At 42.8% G+C, this 18935-nt stretch overlaps 1 protein-coding gene across 1 annotated transcript in view; it reads left to right on the top strand.

The window, feature by feature from the left end:
- The window catches only part of LOC147227430 (ski oncogene-like), an 84928-nt gene extending 67498 nt beyond the window's left edge, over positions 1-17430 (top strand). The window contains exons 2-7 of the mRNA XM_086158827.1: positions 8914-9030; positions 9435-9550; positions 10438-10739; positions 10829-11187; positions 12291-12521; positions 13725-17430. Coding sequence (XP_086014953.1) covers positions 8914-9030; positions 9435-9550; positions 10438-10739; positions 10829-11187; positions 12291-12521; positions 13725-13907 — 1308 coding nt within the window. The 3' untranslated portion in view covers positions 13908-17430. The remainder of the gene's footprint in view (positions 1-8913; positions 9031-9434; positions 9551-10437; positions 10740-10828; positions 11188-12290; positions 12522-13724) is intronic.
- The last annotated feature ends 1505 nt before the right edge of the window (positions 17431-18935 follow it).

The raw sequence follows: 18935 nt of genomic DNA, 5'->3' as shown, positions 1-18935 counted from the left end.
TCCATTTCACTTCTTGTCAGTGCCATGATAGTCCAACTTAAAGGCTGCTCCTAAGCTTCTAGCCTTACCGTATTTCCCCGACCATAAGGCGCACCGTACTGAAAGGCGAAGTCTCAGTTATGTGTGCCATTACTGTATTTAACACACACATAAGGCGCACCTGATCATAGGGCGCGGGTTTTATATACAATCCACGCCCACTTTAACGTTCTCATGGTGTTCTCTACTACGTCCGCCTTACAACAACAACAACAACAACAACAACAACAACAACAACAACAACAACAACAACAACAACAACATACACAAGCATACAAGTGTCTTCTTCTTCTTCTTCTTCTTCTTTCGGCTTTTCCCGTTAGGGGTCGCCACAGCGAGTCAACTTTCTCCATCTAACCCTATTCTCTGTATCTTCCTCTCTCACACCAACTACCTTCATATCCTCTCTCACTACATCCATAAATCTTCTCTTTGGTCTTCCTCGAGACCTCTTGCCTGGCAGCTCCAATTCCAGCATCCGTCTACCAATATATTCACTATCTCTTCTCTGTACATGACCGAACCATCTCAGTCTGGCTTCTCTGACCTTCTCTCCAAAACATCGAACATGTGCCGTCCCTCTGATAGACTCACTCCTGATCCTTAAAAATAGAGTGGGAGCAAAACTGAGTTTGGTATTCACATTTTTTTTTACCGGTAATCGTCATCAATCAAACCTATCGAAGTCCGCATCCTCTGTTTCTGATTTGAATGCTGCGCTAAATCTCTATCAAACACAATCACCTTTTTCACTGTCAGAGTCACTTTCTGTGCCATGTGGCACCTCGGAAATGATGCTGGCTTTTGCTAATGCTTGAACAGTACCCGCAGACACATTAGCCCAAGCAACTACAATCCATTTGCAAATTGTGGCTTAACTCGCCCGGCAGTGCCTTCCACTCTTAGTGAAACTGTGGTCTACATCGGCCATCCATCGCTCTCAAGCTACTCGCAGCCTTACTTTAAACGGTGGTTTCCCAATCGTTCTTTGCTTGATGAGCTGCTGCTTGAGTCTTTCTTCCAACCCAAGCTAAACGCGGAAACTCAGCTGCGTCTTCTTGACCTGAGGAGCTCGTTTTCCACCTTCTTCTACCTGCGAATCATTGATTCATTAATCTTAAATTCTCTTGCGGCTGCTCGATTTCCATGTTCCTCCGTGTAGCTGATGGCCTTCAGTTTAAACTGTGCTTCATAAGCGTGTCTCTTTGCCATTTTCAGGGTTGTTAAAACAACGATGCTCTGCATTACGTACTTAAACGTTCAGTCAATGCCCACACGTCCCCCTTTTACGTTCTCATGGTGTTCTCTACTACGTCCGCCTTACAACAACAACACACATAGGGCGTACTGCACTATAGGGGAGGCCACACATTTTTAAGAAAATATCAAGACTTTTATGAGCGCCTTATAGACATGAAAATACGGTACTACCTTTCTCCTTGGTCTCCTGGACACACATTTTATCCACTTTCATTTTGTCTGCATCATTTCGACCAACTCTACCTTTTCCTGTCATACTCCTGATATTCAAAGTGCCTACTCTCAGTCCCAGGCTCTTGCCTTTCCTCGTCTCTCTGCTTCCGAACACACCTTCCTCCTCTCCTTCTTTGACCTACAGTAGCCTAGTTTCCACTGGTTCCCTGTAGGTCATTGGTACCAATGGCGTTCGTTGTTAATCCGGTTCTCGACCGATGCGGTTATTATGTTTGATTCGCATGTTCGATTTTGGCAAAAGTTTTACGTCGGATGCCCTTCCTGATGCAACCCAATGCATTTATCCTGGCTTCGGACCGGTCCGTGCCCCCCCCCCCCCCCAAGGCTGGCTTGGGGAGACATCAGCCTGTGCTGCCCTGAGGCTGCATTATGTACGTAAATACACACTGATACTAATTCCCAGACACACACACACACACACGGGCATGCTCTATCGCCTACTCAGGTTTAAAACCTCATGCAGACATTCACATGAAAACACATTCAAAAAGACATAGGCTCATATGCATTCAAAAAGACACAGGCTCATCCAACACTCAAACCACACTACCACATTTTGACACATACCCAGACAAACAATACATAAAAATGAATACTCACACACACACACACACACACACACACACACACACACACACACACACACACACACACACACGGAGGTGTACAGCAGTAGATGGAATCAGTCGTGTCAGAAACACAACTTCAAACTGTCTGACACCTGTTTGGGGATCCAGCCTATGTGTGCAGGCATGTTTGCACATGTCTGTTTGATATGGTAGGTTTGGGGCCCCTCCCTCACATTGCCGGGGCTCTTAGTGAGACACACAGGGAGCCATGGTCAGGTCAGTGGAAGGGTGTGCCTCACCCCTCCCCCAGTGAAGACAGAGCGAAAGAAAACAGGTTGTTGCTCTTTCATCTCGCATTCTCCGGCTCTGAGGGGCTCTGAGGCTTTAGGGTTAGGCAACCTGTTTATCACCACAACGGGGGACGTGTCTCCACTCTGACTCACACTATGAGGCCGTGGCAACAATGGCCGCTCGAGAAATTACTTTGGCGGTTAGCGGGTTCGAGAAAAAAGGAAGAAAAAAAGTGAGCAGCATTTATTTGCCTTTTAAAATCCTATAAGGTGAGTTCCCTAGTTTCTGTGCAGTCTTAAAAATCTTTAGGAAGGGGCCGACTGATATTGAATTGTAATTTAAAGGTGCAATTTGCAAGTTATTGCATAAAATTTAGCAAGAAATAGCTTTAAACTGAGAGGAAGGGAGAAGAAGCAAATGCGTTTTTAGAAAAACAAACAAGATTATTTTTGCCGAAACCGTCAGCAAAGATCTTAAAAGAGATGGTAGTATGTTTGAATCTGGGGCTCTGATTGGTTTGTTCTGACGGGAACAGCTCTGCTGTCTATTGTCTTGCTCGTTCGCCGAGGACATCATTTAATGTAAAACACTCTCAGACCGAAAGTAGGGGGAGGAGACACCGTGAAATGACAAGTGGCAGAAGACAACAGATCTTGTCAATGATATAAGGCATAGGCTCATATTAGGCTTCAAGTCGTAAACTGCAGGATCCATATCAGCAGATCCTCAGGGCCTCGTTTCAAGTTTTTGCAAGCCGAGTCTTTCTGGCATCCACCCAGCACGAGAATAATCTTTCCTCCAAATATGCTGTCAACTTTGAAAGATGACTGACTAAAGTCCATCTTGAAATAGAAAATAAACAAATTACTTTTGTTTACGGCCCTTGTGGGATGTTCACATACCTTTTCTGACTTTTTTTTCAAAAACCTCCAATTCACTCATGTCTACTGCGGCACAATCTGCAGTTCCTCAATTTATGAACAAAAAATCAATCGCAATTTGTGGTTAATGAATTCTGCTGACACGCATTTCTAAGATCTATTTATGAGATTTTGGAAGAGTGGTGTCCCAAAGGTGAGATCTTTAAAAGTCTTGCAAATACCTACAGTGTGCGTGTGTCTATGTGTATGTGTGTTTGTGTGTGTGTGTGTGTGTTTGTGGGTGGGGAAGTAAGATAATCAAAAATTTCAAAACAGTAATTTCTAGAAAATCTCTTTAAGTAATTGATGATTATAAATTAATTTTTATTTTTCTGTATATATGTATATACCTGTAACATTTCTCATGATTAAATAGGTGATTTGACAAGTCGCAATTTACTATTATTAATATACATGTGTGGTTAGGGTTAGGGTTAATTTCCTTTCTTGGCATTTTAAGTTGACTTTTCTGAATGTTTTGTAACAATGCCAAAATTGTCATGAAAATTTTTGCCAAAATTCAAAGGGATTGAATTTCTTAATCCTCCTTTCTGGGTGTCATTGACCTTGACCTCATGAGAAAGGCAGACACCTTCTTTGAAAAGGAGGATTTTCTTCTCAAGGTTTTCTTAGCAACTTGTGTTCACCTCTCTGAGAAACTGCAGACAGGAAGTTTCCTGAAACTGTAAGAGTTTCAAAAGGTCTTCAAGTGAGAAGACTGTTATCACCCCACCCATCCTGTCTTACACACAGACACACTAACAGACCGCGTTGGGGCCTGACACGTGCAATTATATTTGCCCCACCCCCAACCCCACCACCACAGCTGATACCACCCGCCAGCCTCGCTGTTTTCACACATACTACCGATGTAAACATTGTGTTGCATCCCTGTCTGAAACCCTCCAGGATAATTATGTTTCTCTCAGATAGTGTTCGCTCAGATAGAGGTGTCTAACACGCAGCACGGCCTTATCTTAGAGGTGTGATTTCCTGTTAGTGTTTGTGGGGATGTGTGTAAAATCCACACAACCTCCATAAAGATATATGTGCTCACACAAATTTTACTTGTGTCTTTGAAGCAGCCTACCATGACACACTCTCGGGTTGCAAATAAAGAACAGTCTATAGCCCCTTTGTGAGTGTGCATGCGTGTGTGTATCTGGTATGCGCACTTGTGCGATGCAGGAGGGGTCGCCATGTTTTCATGTCAACACACTCAGCCCACATCTGATAATATTAAACCCAGGAAGCCACATAAGAAGTCAAATTAGGCAACTCAAAGGATTCCGGTAAAGGAGGAGCAGACAGCGAAGGGAGCAATTTCAGATAACATTTGCACATTCTGACCAAATTTCCTTTTTTAATTTCATTTGTTGCCGATAATTTATTAGTATTTTCATTTATTTGTATGTGATTGCTTGCTCTGCCCATTTTGGTTAAAATGTCTTGTTTCAAAAGCTTTTATCTTCCAAGTAATGTTAAATCAATTCTGTGACATCACACCTGTCAGACTCCTCCAATCCCCCACCCACTGCCATAACCACCGCAGCTATCATCTGCCAGTCACTGACCCGTAGATTCTCTTCTCTGTCCAAAGATTACTGAGACTGTGATGGAGAGCTGCAACTCTGGCAGCCAGTAATCCACGAGATGAGGACTGGCACGTGGCACAGAGCAGGCAGCACAGCATGTCTGTGTGTTTCTGTGTGTTTCTGTGTGTGCCTGTGTGTGCGTGTATGTGCACTGCCTGATATGTAGGACACTTCCCCTCATCCACAGAGAGCCACCATCCTGCCACAGACTGGTCTCAGAACAGAGTTTCTGTTGTTCTTGCCAGCTAAAACAACCATGCCTTATTTCGAAGACAGCCTTTCTCATTATTATATTACATATTTGACTGGAGACCCTGAAAAAGAATATGTAAAGATTCAAGATTCAAAGTGTTTAGTGTCACATGGACAGTGTAGAAATGTGTTTTCCTTTGCAGTGAAATTCCTACTTGCAGTCCGCAGTGCCGCAGTGCTGATAGGAAGAGTCCAAACGTTGTTATAAATATGATTATAGATATGAATATGAACAGTGCAATAGAACAGTGTCATTACAATAAGACATTTGAGAGCAGTTTGGTGTCCAAATCACAAAGTGCAGGTGTAAGAATGAGTGCAATTTAAGTGGGCAGTAGACTTTACATGTGCAAGAAGAATGACTGTCAGGTATTTAAGAGCCTGATGGCAGTCAGGTAGAACAAGTTCTTTAATCGTGTCGTTCTACATTTCACACTCCTGTACCTCCGGAGGGTAGAAGTGTGAAGAGTCCCTGTTGGGGGTGGGGGTGGTCCTTCGCGATAGAGGCAGCCCTCCTGTGGACTATGCAGTGGTAGATGCTCTGCAGAGAAGAGAGGGCAGTGGGGTTCTGGTGATCCTCTCTGCAGAGAGACTGCAGACATCTGCAGTCAACTCACTGCAGGTGTCTGCGGTCCAGAGCAGTTGTGCTGCCACACCACAAATCCATGCAGCTGGTCAGGATGCTCTCAACAGAGCAGCTGTAGAAGTTGTTGAGGGTGTTAGGCAACATGCCAAACCTCCTCAGCTTCCTTAAGAAGTACAGCAGCTGTTGAGCCCTCCTGACCGTCTGCGTGGTGTTGAGGGACCAGATGAGGTCCTTGCTTATGTGGACGCCCAGGTAATTGAAGCTGCTTACCCTCTCAACCTCAAGACCTTGGAGGAACAGTGGCTGATGAGGTCTCCTCTCCTTCCTCATGTTCACTACCATCTCGTTGGTCTTGTCTATGTTGAGTGTCAGGTGGGTGTCCTTACACCTTGACACCAGACTGGTCACCTCCATTCTGTAGGCTATTTTGTCTCTGCGGTGATGCTTCCTCTTACTGTAGTGCCGTCTGCGAACTTCAGAATGGTGTTGTCCTCATGGGAGGCAACACAGTCCTGGGTGAACAGGGTGTAGAGGATGGGGCAGAGGACACATCCCTGAGGAGTGCCTGTGTTCATGATGATGCTGGTCATCATGTCGATGAGACTAGGGTCTGCCAGTCAGGAAGTCCAGGAGCCAGTCACAGTGGATGGAGTGCAGGCCAAGGGTGGACATTTTGTTGTTAGTTTGTGGGTTTTGATGGTGTTGAATGTGGAGCTGTTGTCTACAAAGAGCATCGTGATGTTTTCTAGGTGGGAGAGGTAGTAGTGGAGTGTGGCGGCTATGGTGTCTGAGGTGGACCTGTTGAGCCCGTATGCAAATTGCAGGGGGTCTAGGGTTTCCGGGATGTCGTTCTGAATGTGGGCCAGTACCACTCTCTCAAAGCACTTTATGATGACTTGATTAAGTGCTACTGGCCTGTAGTCATTCAGGGAGGTGGGTGGGCTCCTCCTGGGGAGGGGAACAATGGTTGTGTTCTTGAAGCAGGTGGGGACGGTGCTCTGGCTGTGGGAGATTTTGAACATGGTGGTGAGAAAATCAGCCAGCTCAATGGCACAAGCTCAATGTTGTCCGGTCTGGTTGCCTTGCGGGGGTTGATGCTTCTCAGTGCTTGGTGTACCTGGTCTGATGTTACTGTTGGGTGGGAGGAGGAGTGAGAGAGGGGATCAGAATTCCCATGGTGTGTGTGACTCACCTCTGTGTTGTGGTTGGGGTCTTGAAGCGGGCATCGAAGGTGTTGAGGTTGTCCGGCAGGCTGTCTGCGGAGATGCCAATGCTGGCGGTGGACTTGTAGTCCTTGATGTGGTGCAGACCTTGCCACATCCACCCAGGGTCAGCAGTGGAATAGAAGCCATCCAGCTTCTCTCTGTACTGCCTCTTGGCTGTTTTAATGCCCTTCTTCAGTTGTACTTAGCAGCTTTGTCCTCTGACCTCTGTCTCATCGGCGGACGCAATAGCATGAGAGCGGGAATGCAGCAACTGGCGCACCTGACTGTTCAGCCAAGGCTTCTAATTGGGGGACGTCCTGACTGGTATGGTGGACATGGTGGTCAACATAAGTACTGATGTACCCAGCCACATACAGAAGAGTCCTCCTGAGCGGCCTTGAACACATCCAAGTCGGTTGTAGCAAAACAGTCCTGCAGAATGCCCTCTGTATCCAGGTTCCAGAGTTGGATTTCTCTGGTTTCGGTGTTTGTCCATTTCAGTCTCTTTCTGTGATTCGGTACATTGGGTACAAAAACAGAGAGATGTGATCTGACTGTCCAAAGTGGGGGTGGGGTGCGGCCCTGTACTCCCCACAGACATTGCTGAACACGTGATCCAGGGTATTCTTGTCCCAGGTGGGAATGTCCACATGTTGGTGGTACATGGGGAGTACGGACCGCAGGCTGCACTGGTTGAAGTCACCAGCTGCAATCACAACGGGATCAGGGTGCACTGTCTGCAGGGCACAGGTGATGTCATGGAGATTGCCCAGTGCTGCCTAGGAGTTATCCCATGGTGGGATAGAAACAGTGGCTAAAAACACGGTAGTGAATAGTGAATTCCCTTGGTAGATAATAGGGACGGCATTTAAACAACAAAAACTCCATGTCTGGCGAACAGTGCTTGCTAACAGTCCGCACATCTCCACACCACACATTGTTCACGATCACACCCACACCTAAAGATCTCCCCACAGAATGAAAACGATTATGCTGACAAGAGCACAATCCTGCCAATATCACAGATTATTTAGATCCATTTTTGCCAATATTATCTTGAATTGGCAAATATAAGGTCATTTTGTCTGTGTTTTCTTTCTAGAAATGATATTCTTAATTTCAAAATGTTTATCTTGCTATAAGATATCGGGGTTGTACAGCCATATATTTTTTGCTTGTAATTCAATCAAGTAATAATTTGTGAGTCAAGAGCTTTTTTTTCAATTATATATGTGTTACAGTGCTGTTTTTTGGACGCTTTTTTAAGCAAACAATCTCATTGTGTGTCGGTGTCTGTGTGTTGTGTTTGTGTGTGGTAGTTAGTGACAGCCCCGACATGGTGAGGTTGAGGTCATAGCCATGAAAAGCCAGTCTAACAGAGGAAAGAGAAACAAAACGATGCTTGTCTGTGTGTGGGTGTATACAAACACATACACATGCGCCCGCGTGCACGGACTCACACACACATACACTGTCCCTGTCACCGCATGTCTCCTCGCAGTCCAAGAACAAACACAAACACACCTAGCTAAACTGGCTTGTGTGTGCATGTGTGTGTGTGCATGTGCATGTGCGTGTGTGCGTGTGCGTTCGTGCGTGTGTGTGTGTGTGTGTGTGTGTGTGTGTGTGTGTTTGTGTGTGAGGGAGAGACAAACAGACATGCAGGCTGGGGTGTGTGTATTTGTTTGTGCGGTACAGGTCACTTTCATGGTGTTGTAATCCTTGCATCAACATACACACACACACACACACACACACACACACTCAAAGTCAACAGAGTGTAAATTTAAATACACTCAATTGTCAGTAACCTTCCTGACACTCCACTGTCAGGCAGGTACAGCAGGAAGTTTAGGTGTGTCACATGGTATGCATTTTGGAATTATAGCTGTAAAATGCAATTTATAGTTTCGGTTTGGGAAATGGTACTAATTATTTTCCATTTGGGATCTTGTGTTACAGGTGTCAGATACCACCTCTTTGAAAAAATCCAAACACGAAGACTTCCCATCACCAACGCCCCTGAGTGACATGGACAAGCAGCACGACTGGCTGCAATCGCTGTCAGCCGCCAGCAAGGTCAGATATTTCATACTGTCGGCAGACCTTAGATTTTGACTTAGCTAGGCGGGTAATCAGATCAGTCTTGTTACAGTTGGGATCCTACACGTCCATTTTCACATTTTCATAGTTTTTGGGGTGTGTGGTGCAGGGGATAGAGCGCTCGTCCTTTGAATCAAACCAAAAATGTTGGTCCTAGTGTGCTGAAGAGTTGTTGAGCAAGACACTGAACCCATAACTGCCCCCTGGTGCTGCTAGATGGCTGGCAACTGCTCATGGTTCATCCATGATGGGTTGAATGCAGAGGAAATTCCTGCAAGGGAATAATAAAGTATAATAGTAATAATAAAAAAAAAAAAGTTGTTACAATCAGCATATACATATATGTTACATATATGTTATGTTTTTTTCTATTTCTCCAGGGGCTGAACTGCATCCAGCCCCGACAGAGACCTTCAGCCTTCAGACCCTGGTCCCCCCACATCTCTGCTGCTGAGAAGGAGCCCTCCAGCCATCCCCTGGCCCTGCTCAGAGATAGGTGAGCCACGTCCAATCCCACAGCTTTCATTGTAAAGGGATATTGGCTGTGTTGCTGAGCGCTCCTGCTAGTCTGAGGGGGCTGGTGGGGCGAGCCAGGGGTCGAGTCTGACTGCGCCGCAAAACACCCACTCACACTGTGGGCACCCTGAGTTGACAGTCCAGCTTAGCCATCCCAGTCATCTGGCCCAGTTCCTGCTGCAGTAGGAGGAAAGTGCCGCAGGCTCCCAATGAACCGCCCAGCGTAGTTCCGTGCTCTGACTTTAGCTCTTAGCCATCTCAATAATGGATGATGATTGAGACGATCTACACGCCATTATGTTGATAGATGTTTGAGAAGATTTTCAATCCGGAAAAGAGTTTCATATTTTGTCCGTAACCAATGATACAAAACGACTTTCTGATTAAAAAAACAGAAAAACATAAAAAACAGAATCAATCAGCTCAGTCCTGGTTTCCAAAAGCCCTGGATGTCCTACAAGTCAGGAAAAATATTCAGAAAATGATCACAAGAACTACCAAAACTGAAGTTGAAATAATAAGACATGATAGTAAACGTATTTTTTCAAAGTAAAAAGAAAAACAGTTAAAAAGAGCAGAACATAACTTCAAGCCAGAAATTACCATAGTAAATGGTATTAATATTTGCTTTACAATCAGAGAATAGGAGAAATAAACCATATGAAAATAAAAGTAAATATATGAAGTTATTGTTATCATTAATATTATTATTAATTATTATTATGTTTATTAGTGGAAATTTCCCAAATTAAATACAATTTTGCAGTCTCATTGTTGGGGAGGAGGCACAAGGGTCTGAATAATAACTGATAACTTTGTGTTTGAGCAAAAAATGTTCCATTAAGTGTCTGTTGTTTGTCCCTGCAGCTTATACAATTACAAATCTCTGGAAAATGCCGTTGCACCCAATGTGGCCCTTACACCGCTGCCGCTGGGGAGGGTAGGGCCCATGTCCCCCTCCGTGCCAAGCACTTCCCATCCCAATGGAGGTGAGCCCCCTGGAGAGGGTGCAAGTGCCGCCACTAGCTGCAGGCCTCGAAAAAGAAAAGCGGAAGAGCACCCGCCCCCCGCGCCTGAGCCCCCTCCCCCCTGCACCACTGGTAAGCTGCCACCTTCATCTGAAGACAAGGACTCTGAGGTGGAGATTGAGGTGGAGAACCGAGATGAGTGTAAGTGGTTGCGCAGTGGTTTTGGTTCTACGTAGCGAAAGGACAGGTGATTCATTCCCTTTGTTTTGTGTGTGCGTGTGTGTCCACAGTTACCTCGTCCCTGTCCTCCCTGTCGTCCTCATCTTTCACCTCATCCAGCAGCTCAGCCAAGGACCTGAGCTCACCAAGCGCTCCAGGGTCCACCGGCACAGTGGCGCATCCCGAGGCTGTCGCCCCTGCGGCCGCTGCTGCCCCCACCCCGGCCCCTGCTTCAGCTCCCACTGCGTCCCCCATCACCCATCCAGAGGCAGGGCTGGAGTCGGAGTTAGAGAGCCTCCGGGTGGCTCTGGACGGAGGGCTAGAGTCCAAGGAGTCCAAGGAGAAGTTCCTGCACGAGATCGTGAAAATGAGGGTGAAGCAGGAAGAGAAACTGGGGTCTGCCCTACAGGCCAAACGCAGCCTGCAACAGGTAAAGCCCTCATTGCCTCATACGAGGACGTCACATATCAAATTTGTGAAATTATTATAAACTAAAGTGTTGGGAATTCAGAACAAAAAAATCATCACCACAACAACTTACCCACTTAAGGCCCATGAAGTTGCTCAAAGTGATGAGGCCAGTTGAGGCCAATGTTAATCCAGGGTGTCTGTCACTGCCTGCGGAGCCGAGAGCTGCTGGGGATCACAATGACAGGAAAAGGCGAGCTTTATTTCATCATTATTTTGGTCTTGGACCCTGAACAAGAGTCTTGAGTGGGCGGGAGGTAAAACAGTTTTCCAGGACGAACAGATACCACTTTCCCTTTCAGCTTTAGAACAGGCGCCCAAAATAAAGCTGCTGGAGACTGTTGACCCGGCTATCTTTGCCGTTGTCAGGTATTTTTGTGTTAAGTTTGGGTGATTTCTTATTTGTTTTTTGATAATCAATCAGGCAATTCATATAAATCTTGGAATTTTTTTCTAGGCTTTCTTATTTTTCTTCCTGTAGATTCTTAGGTTTTTTCAAGCAGATTCTGGGTTAAATTCTCTATGTCTGTTCCCTTTTGGCTCACTGCTCGTTCTTTTACATGGGATTTTTTCTTGTTTATTTTTTCCTGAATTTCCTGCTGTTCTCCGTTTTTCTACTTCCATTCATTCCATATATGAAAACCGCTGTGCAAACAATGAGACTTGAAAAGACTGTCAGGTTGATTTGAAAATTTTCAATTTCCTAATATTGCCCAAGCCACTGGGAAACGGAGGCAGCAAAATATAGTGTTGTGCTGCTGGAGATTATTTTCAAAGTGACTGATACTGTGATGAGAGTGAAAGAGCTTTTCACTCTGTAAGAAACAACAAAGCTCAATGATAGACGTGTTTGTTCAAACTGCTATTTCCCATGAGAAGGACATGGGTGTGTCACCACACACACACACATGCACACTTACACATACAAACAAATACATGCACAACACACATACAGTGGTTCAAAGGAAGGAAACACCCTTACTCAGCTGCTCACAGTGACTCGACCGGGAAGTTTTTCACCAACATGCCAAAAAAAGTTTCGAATGGAGTCTGTGTACCTGCTAGGAACTCGAGTTCCTGCGTGTGGCAAAGAAAGAGAAGCTGCGGGAGGCGACAGAGGCCAAGCGCAACCTGAGGAAGGAAATTGAGCGCCTGCGAGCCGAGAGTGAGAAGAAGATGAAGGAAGCCAACGAGTCTCGCATGCGTCTTAAGCGGGAGCTGGAACAGGCCCGACAGCTGAGGGTCTGTGATAAAGGCTGCGAGGCCGGACGTCTACGGGCCAAATACTCTGCACAGGTCAGTGGGGATGCAGGGATGCAGCCGGTCACAACCAGAGGCTAGGATTGAAACAGGAAGGCCAAGAGCCAGTTTTGTTTTCAACTGAAGTGTCCTGAAAATTAGACAAAAGTGAACCAAGAAACTGAGCCTTTTATTAATAAACGTCACCTGAATGTCAAGGCAATATTATGTTCTATCGGTACTATCTGTAAAACATCATAAGAAATAATGAAAACATGAATATTAATCTGTAACTCTGCCCCCCATCAGCTGATGATGAACGATCAAATTGCCTGACAATTCATGTGACGTATTTGCACATTATGGAATTCATTCAAGATTCATAACGAGTTAAATCGTAAGTAAAGTAAGTAAATAAAACTGCGGGCAATCAAGAACTGAAAGGAAGTGGCCCCCTCAGCGTTTGCTATCTCCTGATGAAAGCCGGCAGAAATTGGAGACGGTCAGTGGCAGTGGTTCCAGAAGTAATTGCGGCGTGTCGAGGTCGTGCAGGAGTAGAAAAGGGCATGTTTCCTCTCGTCTAAAATAAGCACAAAATGCAGACGCTCACCGAGGAAACAGGAAGAGATGTCCACTTCCCTCAGGCCTCAAAGGAAATGCAGATTAGACAAAACAAGAGAAAGGTTGTGCTCCAACGTTCAGAAAAGCTTCAAAGCTTCAAGAAATATCTCGCTCATCTTTCAAAAAATCCAGTGTAAACTGAGGAAACATTTTCTCTTTATATGTGTATATATATATATATACATATATATATATATATATATGTATAGTTTATATGTTTACATAAATAATGAAAAAATCATTCTGTGAATAGACAATTGACAGGACGACAAATTAAAACTAGGGTTAGGGCAAAGGAATGACCTATTTCTTCTCTTTTATTATTTTAAGATTACATTCTGAAATCCGTAAAGGCCCCAAGAGTGATACCAATGAACCAATGTATATAATATCACTAATGTAGAAAGTTGTTATATATTCACATATTTTGAGACCGTCAACTTATATGCATGAATAAATATTATTTCAAGCATGTCCAGACAAGCCACAGAGTAATATGAACTAAAAATAAAGGTAGAGGAAAGAAAACATGTTTGTAAAACTAAAACTTGAATTTTTCTTTATGTATTGATTATAACTAATAATTACTGATGATAAAGAAGTGAAAGAAGAATGACCCTCCCCTGTTGTTTTCCACAGATTGAGGACCTGCAGATGAAGCTGCAAGACGCTGAGGTCGACCGTGAGCAGCTCCGGGCAGACCTGATACAGGAACGGGAGGCCCGGGAGCACCTGGAGAGGGTAGTAAAGGAGCTACAGCAGCAACTGTGGCCCAAATCCAGCAGTGACAAGGAGCCCAAAGACTCATTGGCCAAACACTAGCTAACTCATCTGCCCCATGCTACCTGGTGGCAACCCCACCCCACCCCAGCCTTCCTCCCATCGCCACCCCCTCCTTCTCCCCAACCCGTTATCTTCAATCCCTGAGACAAACTCCCTCAAGAATTCCCTCACAAACTACAGACTCGGAGACTTCCCTGACTTCACAGAACTGAGACACAGTCTGTGGCACTTGGTCACTTAAGATTGCGATGCGTCCAGCAGGGCAGGACTGAAGGGCATGTCGGAACGGCCTGATTGCGTCGTAAGCTATTGAAGAGAAAGAATTACCTGTTTGAGTTTATAAATTAGGGGATCCAAATGAATCAGACGACGTACTCATCCAATCCAAGCTGAACTGATCATTTTTTTTTTTTGCAAACCTTGGATTGCAACTTCTTCTGAGTGAGCACTTGTTCTGGATGATCAGCCGTTGCTGTGAGTCTCAGGCCGAGTCTTGCAGTCACTTAATCAGTGTCAGTGCCTCTCGCGAGTCAAACAGTGAGTCCCACCAATCTTGGCGGAGCCTCACGCTAAGACTGGGCTCTTAGCCAGATCTAGCCAGGTTCAACAAACAGGTCGCCCAAGTTTTCGATCCCCAGGTCAAACTCAGACATCTGTTATCTTCTAAAGATAGGATTTGTTTCTCAAAATGAAGCCGTTTCACACCTCACATGAAAGAAACACACCTCATCTTGGACCAATTGTCTGTTATTGTGAAGCTTGCACACCGTGGGTGGAAGTGATTAAAGAATTACGCACATTTTCATAGAACAAGCAACGTTCAAAACAAAACAAAAAAAATATATATATAAACATTTTTACCTGTGATGTCATGCCTTAAGGTAATGACTAGTTGAGAGTTAAAGCATGTAATTAACAAACAAAACTTCGGTGGCACTATCTGTCATTCAAGTAAATAGCAGATATCAAGAAACCCCAATGTTACTAATGTCCGGCTAACAACAAGGGCTAGTTGCCAGCGCTAGTCATTTCATGGTACTGGTGTGAAGCGGTTTTATTGGAAACCGACACTTATTTTTTGGTCATGACTCCCAACCTTAGGTGATTGTATGTGGCCGTTAGTGGCTCCATTGGCAAGCACCACAAAATATGTCTTTTAATTAATGTATGTAAATACAAATATGTCTTTTTTATATATAACAATAACAATAATGAATCGCACTTTGTCCTAACAAAATACTGTTTTTAATGCATTGTATCCCCACTATTGTCTCCTTTTTATTCTTTTTCTTTATTTTCTTCTGAAAAAAACATCTTATACACAAATGCTAAAGTCCAATAGATCAATTAGCATTTTGTTGATGATGTGTATCTCAATAAATAAATATTGTTCTGCTCTCCGAAGGCATAGTACTGTAAATAAACTGAAAAAAAAATTAAAAAGGCTCTATCTGTTACTTGCTGATTTCTGGAAACATGTCCCCTCCCCCATTTTGTATAATAACCGTGATAAATTTAAGGACAAATTTTAGAACAGTCACCTGATTTCTTTAAAGCATATATGCATATATATGTATACGTATATATATATATATATATATATATATATATATATATATATACGGATACTTTTTTTTTTTCCTTTAATATCTCACTTGCCTTTAAAACATTAGCAGAGCCTGAACAAATGTGTTTTTTGCAGAATTAAATTAGGTGATTCACTCAGTGGGTACAATGCAATCAGAATGTACATGGTGTTTTAATGCTATTTTTCCATTCTTTTTTTTCAGTTGTTGATGTGGAAATATTTTTATTGCTCGTCTATTTTATTCTCTCTTCCTTTAATAGAAAAGTCATATTTTTTTCTTTATGCATGAGAAAGTTTGCCATTCATATAGTCAGTTATTGGGCATTGATACTGTACGTGTAAGGGTTTTGTTGTGTTACGCATATATAAGGCAATTTTGTCTCATGTTAGATGAGGAAACGTGAAAAAGCAGCTGTATGTTGTTCTTAAGAAAAAAAAAACTTCACAAAATAAATTAAAAAAGGAGGTTAAATATATATATATATATATACATATATATATATGTGTGTATATATATGTATGTATATATATATATCATAAAATGCAATGCTGGAACCTCAAGTGCCTGAAATAGGCGAAAGGTTTCCAGGGAAGGACATACTGATGAAGCTGTTTGGGGGCGGGGCCTCCCATCATCTTCAGAAATTGCAGGTTTTCCAATTAAAAGCCCCACCCCCTCTTCTTGCTCAGCAGCTCTTTTTTTAAATCAGTATTTCTAAAACAGAGTAGTTTACATTTTGTTTCTTTTTTGATGCAGAGAACAATTAAACTTATGAATGAGTGATTTTTTTTCCCTTCATTTTAAATCAATGATATGCATGTTAAAGCAATTTTATAGATATTGAAAGCCACTCACTTTGGTAAAATGTTAATTTGGGTTGTATATATACCGGTTATTCCCAGTTTGTTAATGTGTCCCGTATAGGGCGCGGTAAAACAAAAAAGAATAAAGGACTCTTGCGTCGGACCGTTTTGTCCGACCTAAATGAAATTGGTACATTTTTGTAGATGTTTTTACACTCTAAAGAGTTGATGTGTAGTTTACTTTACTTGTGGATTTCTACAAAAAGGAAAAAAGAAGGGAGACAATAACAACATTGGCTCTTTTCTCTCCCTGGCAAAAACAAAAATGTAACCACCACTTAGTTTTCTAAAGGAGAATCATTTTTTTGGCTCAATAATGGACAGCAGAGCAGCAATAACAGTCCATATGATAATAGATGCATTCTAGCCAGTGTGAAGATTTGAATAAGAATTTCCACTTGTAAATATGTTTTTTTTTCCATTTACAATATTGTGTAATATATGTACATGGTGTTTCCTTTTTTCAGAAGAAATTTTCTTACAATAGATGTCTTTTTTTTTTTTTTTTTTTTTACATTTGTGTTACAAACAGTTTAATACAGTGCGTAACAGAGTACTCCCTTCATCCACATGTTAATCCTTTTTTTTACTGTAGTCTTTATATTCAATCCCTTTTTTTCATCATCAGTTTTTATGTTATTGTAACCATGTGTTCAATATCAGATTCAGACACACATATGTACAATGCAAACACTCACGCACATGCGCACACACACACAAGCACACACCCCCCCACACACAAACACATAATTAAACACACACACGCATAATCACCCTCCCATCCTCAAGTATGTTTTAGCCCTGTGCTGCTGCTAATACTATATACAAGTCTAGAAATATTTTTGTGTAAGAGGTAAATGTAAGCTTTCCATTTATTAATGCCACACATACAGTATGAGAAAAGAGCTTGGCTTCTTCATCCTTCATACCCTCATCGTTTCACATCCCTCCTGGCCCCCCCACTCCCCTCCACTTCTCTCACGACACGGACTATATTGTAAAGTAAAGGACTTTATGAGATTTTGTTTGAAAATAGCTATGCTTATATACTACAGTGACTGAATGTACAGTGTATAGATGCATTACCATAAATAAAGATGTTTGTCCAGATTGAATGACCCATTTTCTTCCCTGCCTGCTTAAACAACCGTAAACGCTAATTGGCCAGCGAAATGTTGCAGACAAAAGTGCTTTCCTTCCTGAGTTAATCTTGGCTCACTGACCAATATTTCTCATCCAGTGGGGGGGATCTCACCCCAGATCTAATTTTGCATCTACTTGTCTGGCAGACGCTCTGATCCACTTACAAGAGAGGAAGGAGTTACAGCAGCAATAAGGGAGGAAGAAAACGTGCCAGTTTTGCCAGCTAAAACTTTCACAGTTCTTGAATCCATGGAAACGATACAGGAAGGTATTTCAAAATGCACTAGATGAAAGAAATTGCCTCAAAACCAGCCTTGCAATAAAATACAATCAAAAAGAAATACCTACAGAAATAAAAAGAAATACTAACAAGGCAAAAAAATAAACTATGACAACAACAACAACTACAACAATAACAATAATAATAATAATTATGATGCTGCAGTAGTTAGTGCTCTTACCGAACGAAGGACCCTGGTTCGATTCCCGCTGGAAGCTTTTGCATGGAGTTTACATGTTCTCTCATGTCTACATGGGTTACCTGCAGGTTTTCCTTAAATGAGAGAGGGAATGGTTGTTTGTCTCTATATGTGGCCATGTGATTGGCTGTTGACTGGTCCAGGGTGTACCCTGCCTCTCGCCCAATGACAGCTGATTATAGGCCTCAGTATCCCATGCGATAATCAGTAGATAATGGCTAGATGGATGGATGAATGATAATAATAATGATAAATTATATATGTATAGCATAAAGACAGCTAATGTTCTATTTGCACATTTTGCAAACATGTAAGATATGCTTTTCTTCCATTAATTAGTTATTTAATACATTAATTCATTCTTTCAGTCATTTGTTATCAATGCTTATGTATACTCCTGCTGTCAGGTTCATAGGGGGCTGGAGCCTATCCCAGCTGTCATTGGGCGTGAAGCAGGGTTCATCCAGACTGGCAGTCAATCACAGGGGCACACATCTGAACTATTTTGGGTGCCCATTGAGCTACTGCATGTTTTGGACCACAGGAAGAAACTGGACAACCCATAGAAAACCCACACAAACTCTTGGAGAACATGCGACATCCTCCCCTGCACCAGGGACTCTCCTGCTGTGTGGCTGAAACGCTAACCAATGCGCTACCACTGATAAGAAAATGCTAATATCATAATTTAATAATAGAAAAGACACTATCCTGTGATAATTTAGTTGAAACATTACATGCATAAGTCAGTTTATTAGGCCTACAAGAAAAATAGTTGTGGATAATAGAATCGTAATGTCATTGTATTGCGAGATATTGAATGGGGCATTTGAGGAAGTGAGGAATGTTAAGATTCCCTTTATAATTTGATATACTTCTAAATAAATTAACCCCATTTTTCAGACCTTCCCCCCGAAAAAAACAATTATTAAAAGACCAAAAGTCATAATATTATGGTTTTATATTATCAGTTATTATATTGTTATAAACAGT

This window comes from Fistularia commersonii, chromosome 14 (assembly GCF_037954325.1).
Source record: "Fistularia commersonii isolate RoL2024-O1a breed Wild chromosome 14, RoL_Fcom_v1.0, whole genome shotgun sequence".
In the NCBI taxonomy this organism is placed as follows: domain Eukaryota; kingdom Metazoa; phylum Chordata; class Actinopteri; order Syngnathiformes; family Fistulariidae; genus Fistularia; species Fistularia commersonii.
This window is presented reverse-complemented; position numbering and strand designations above follow the sequence as displayed.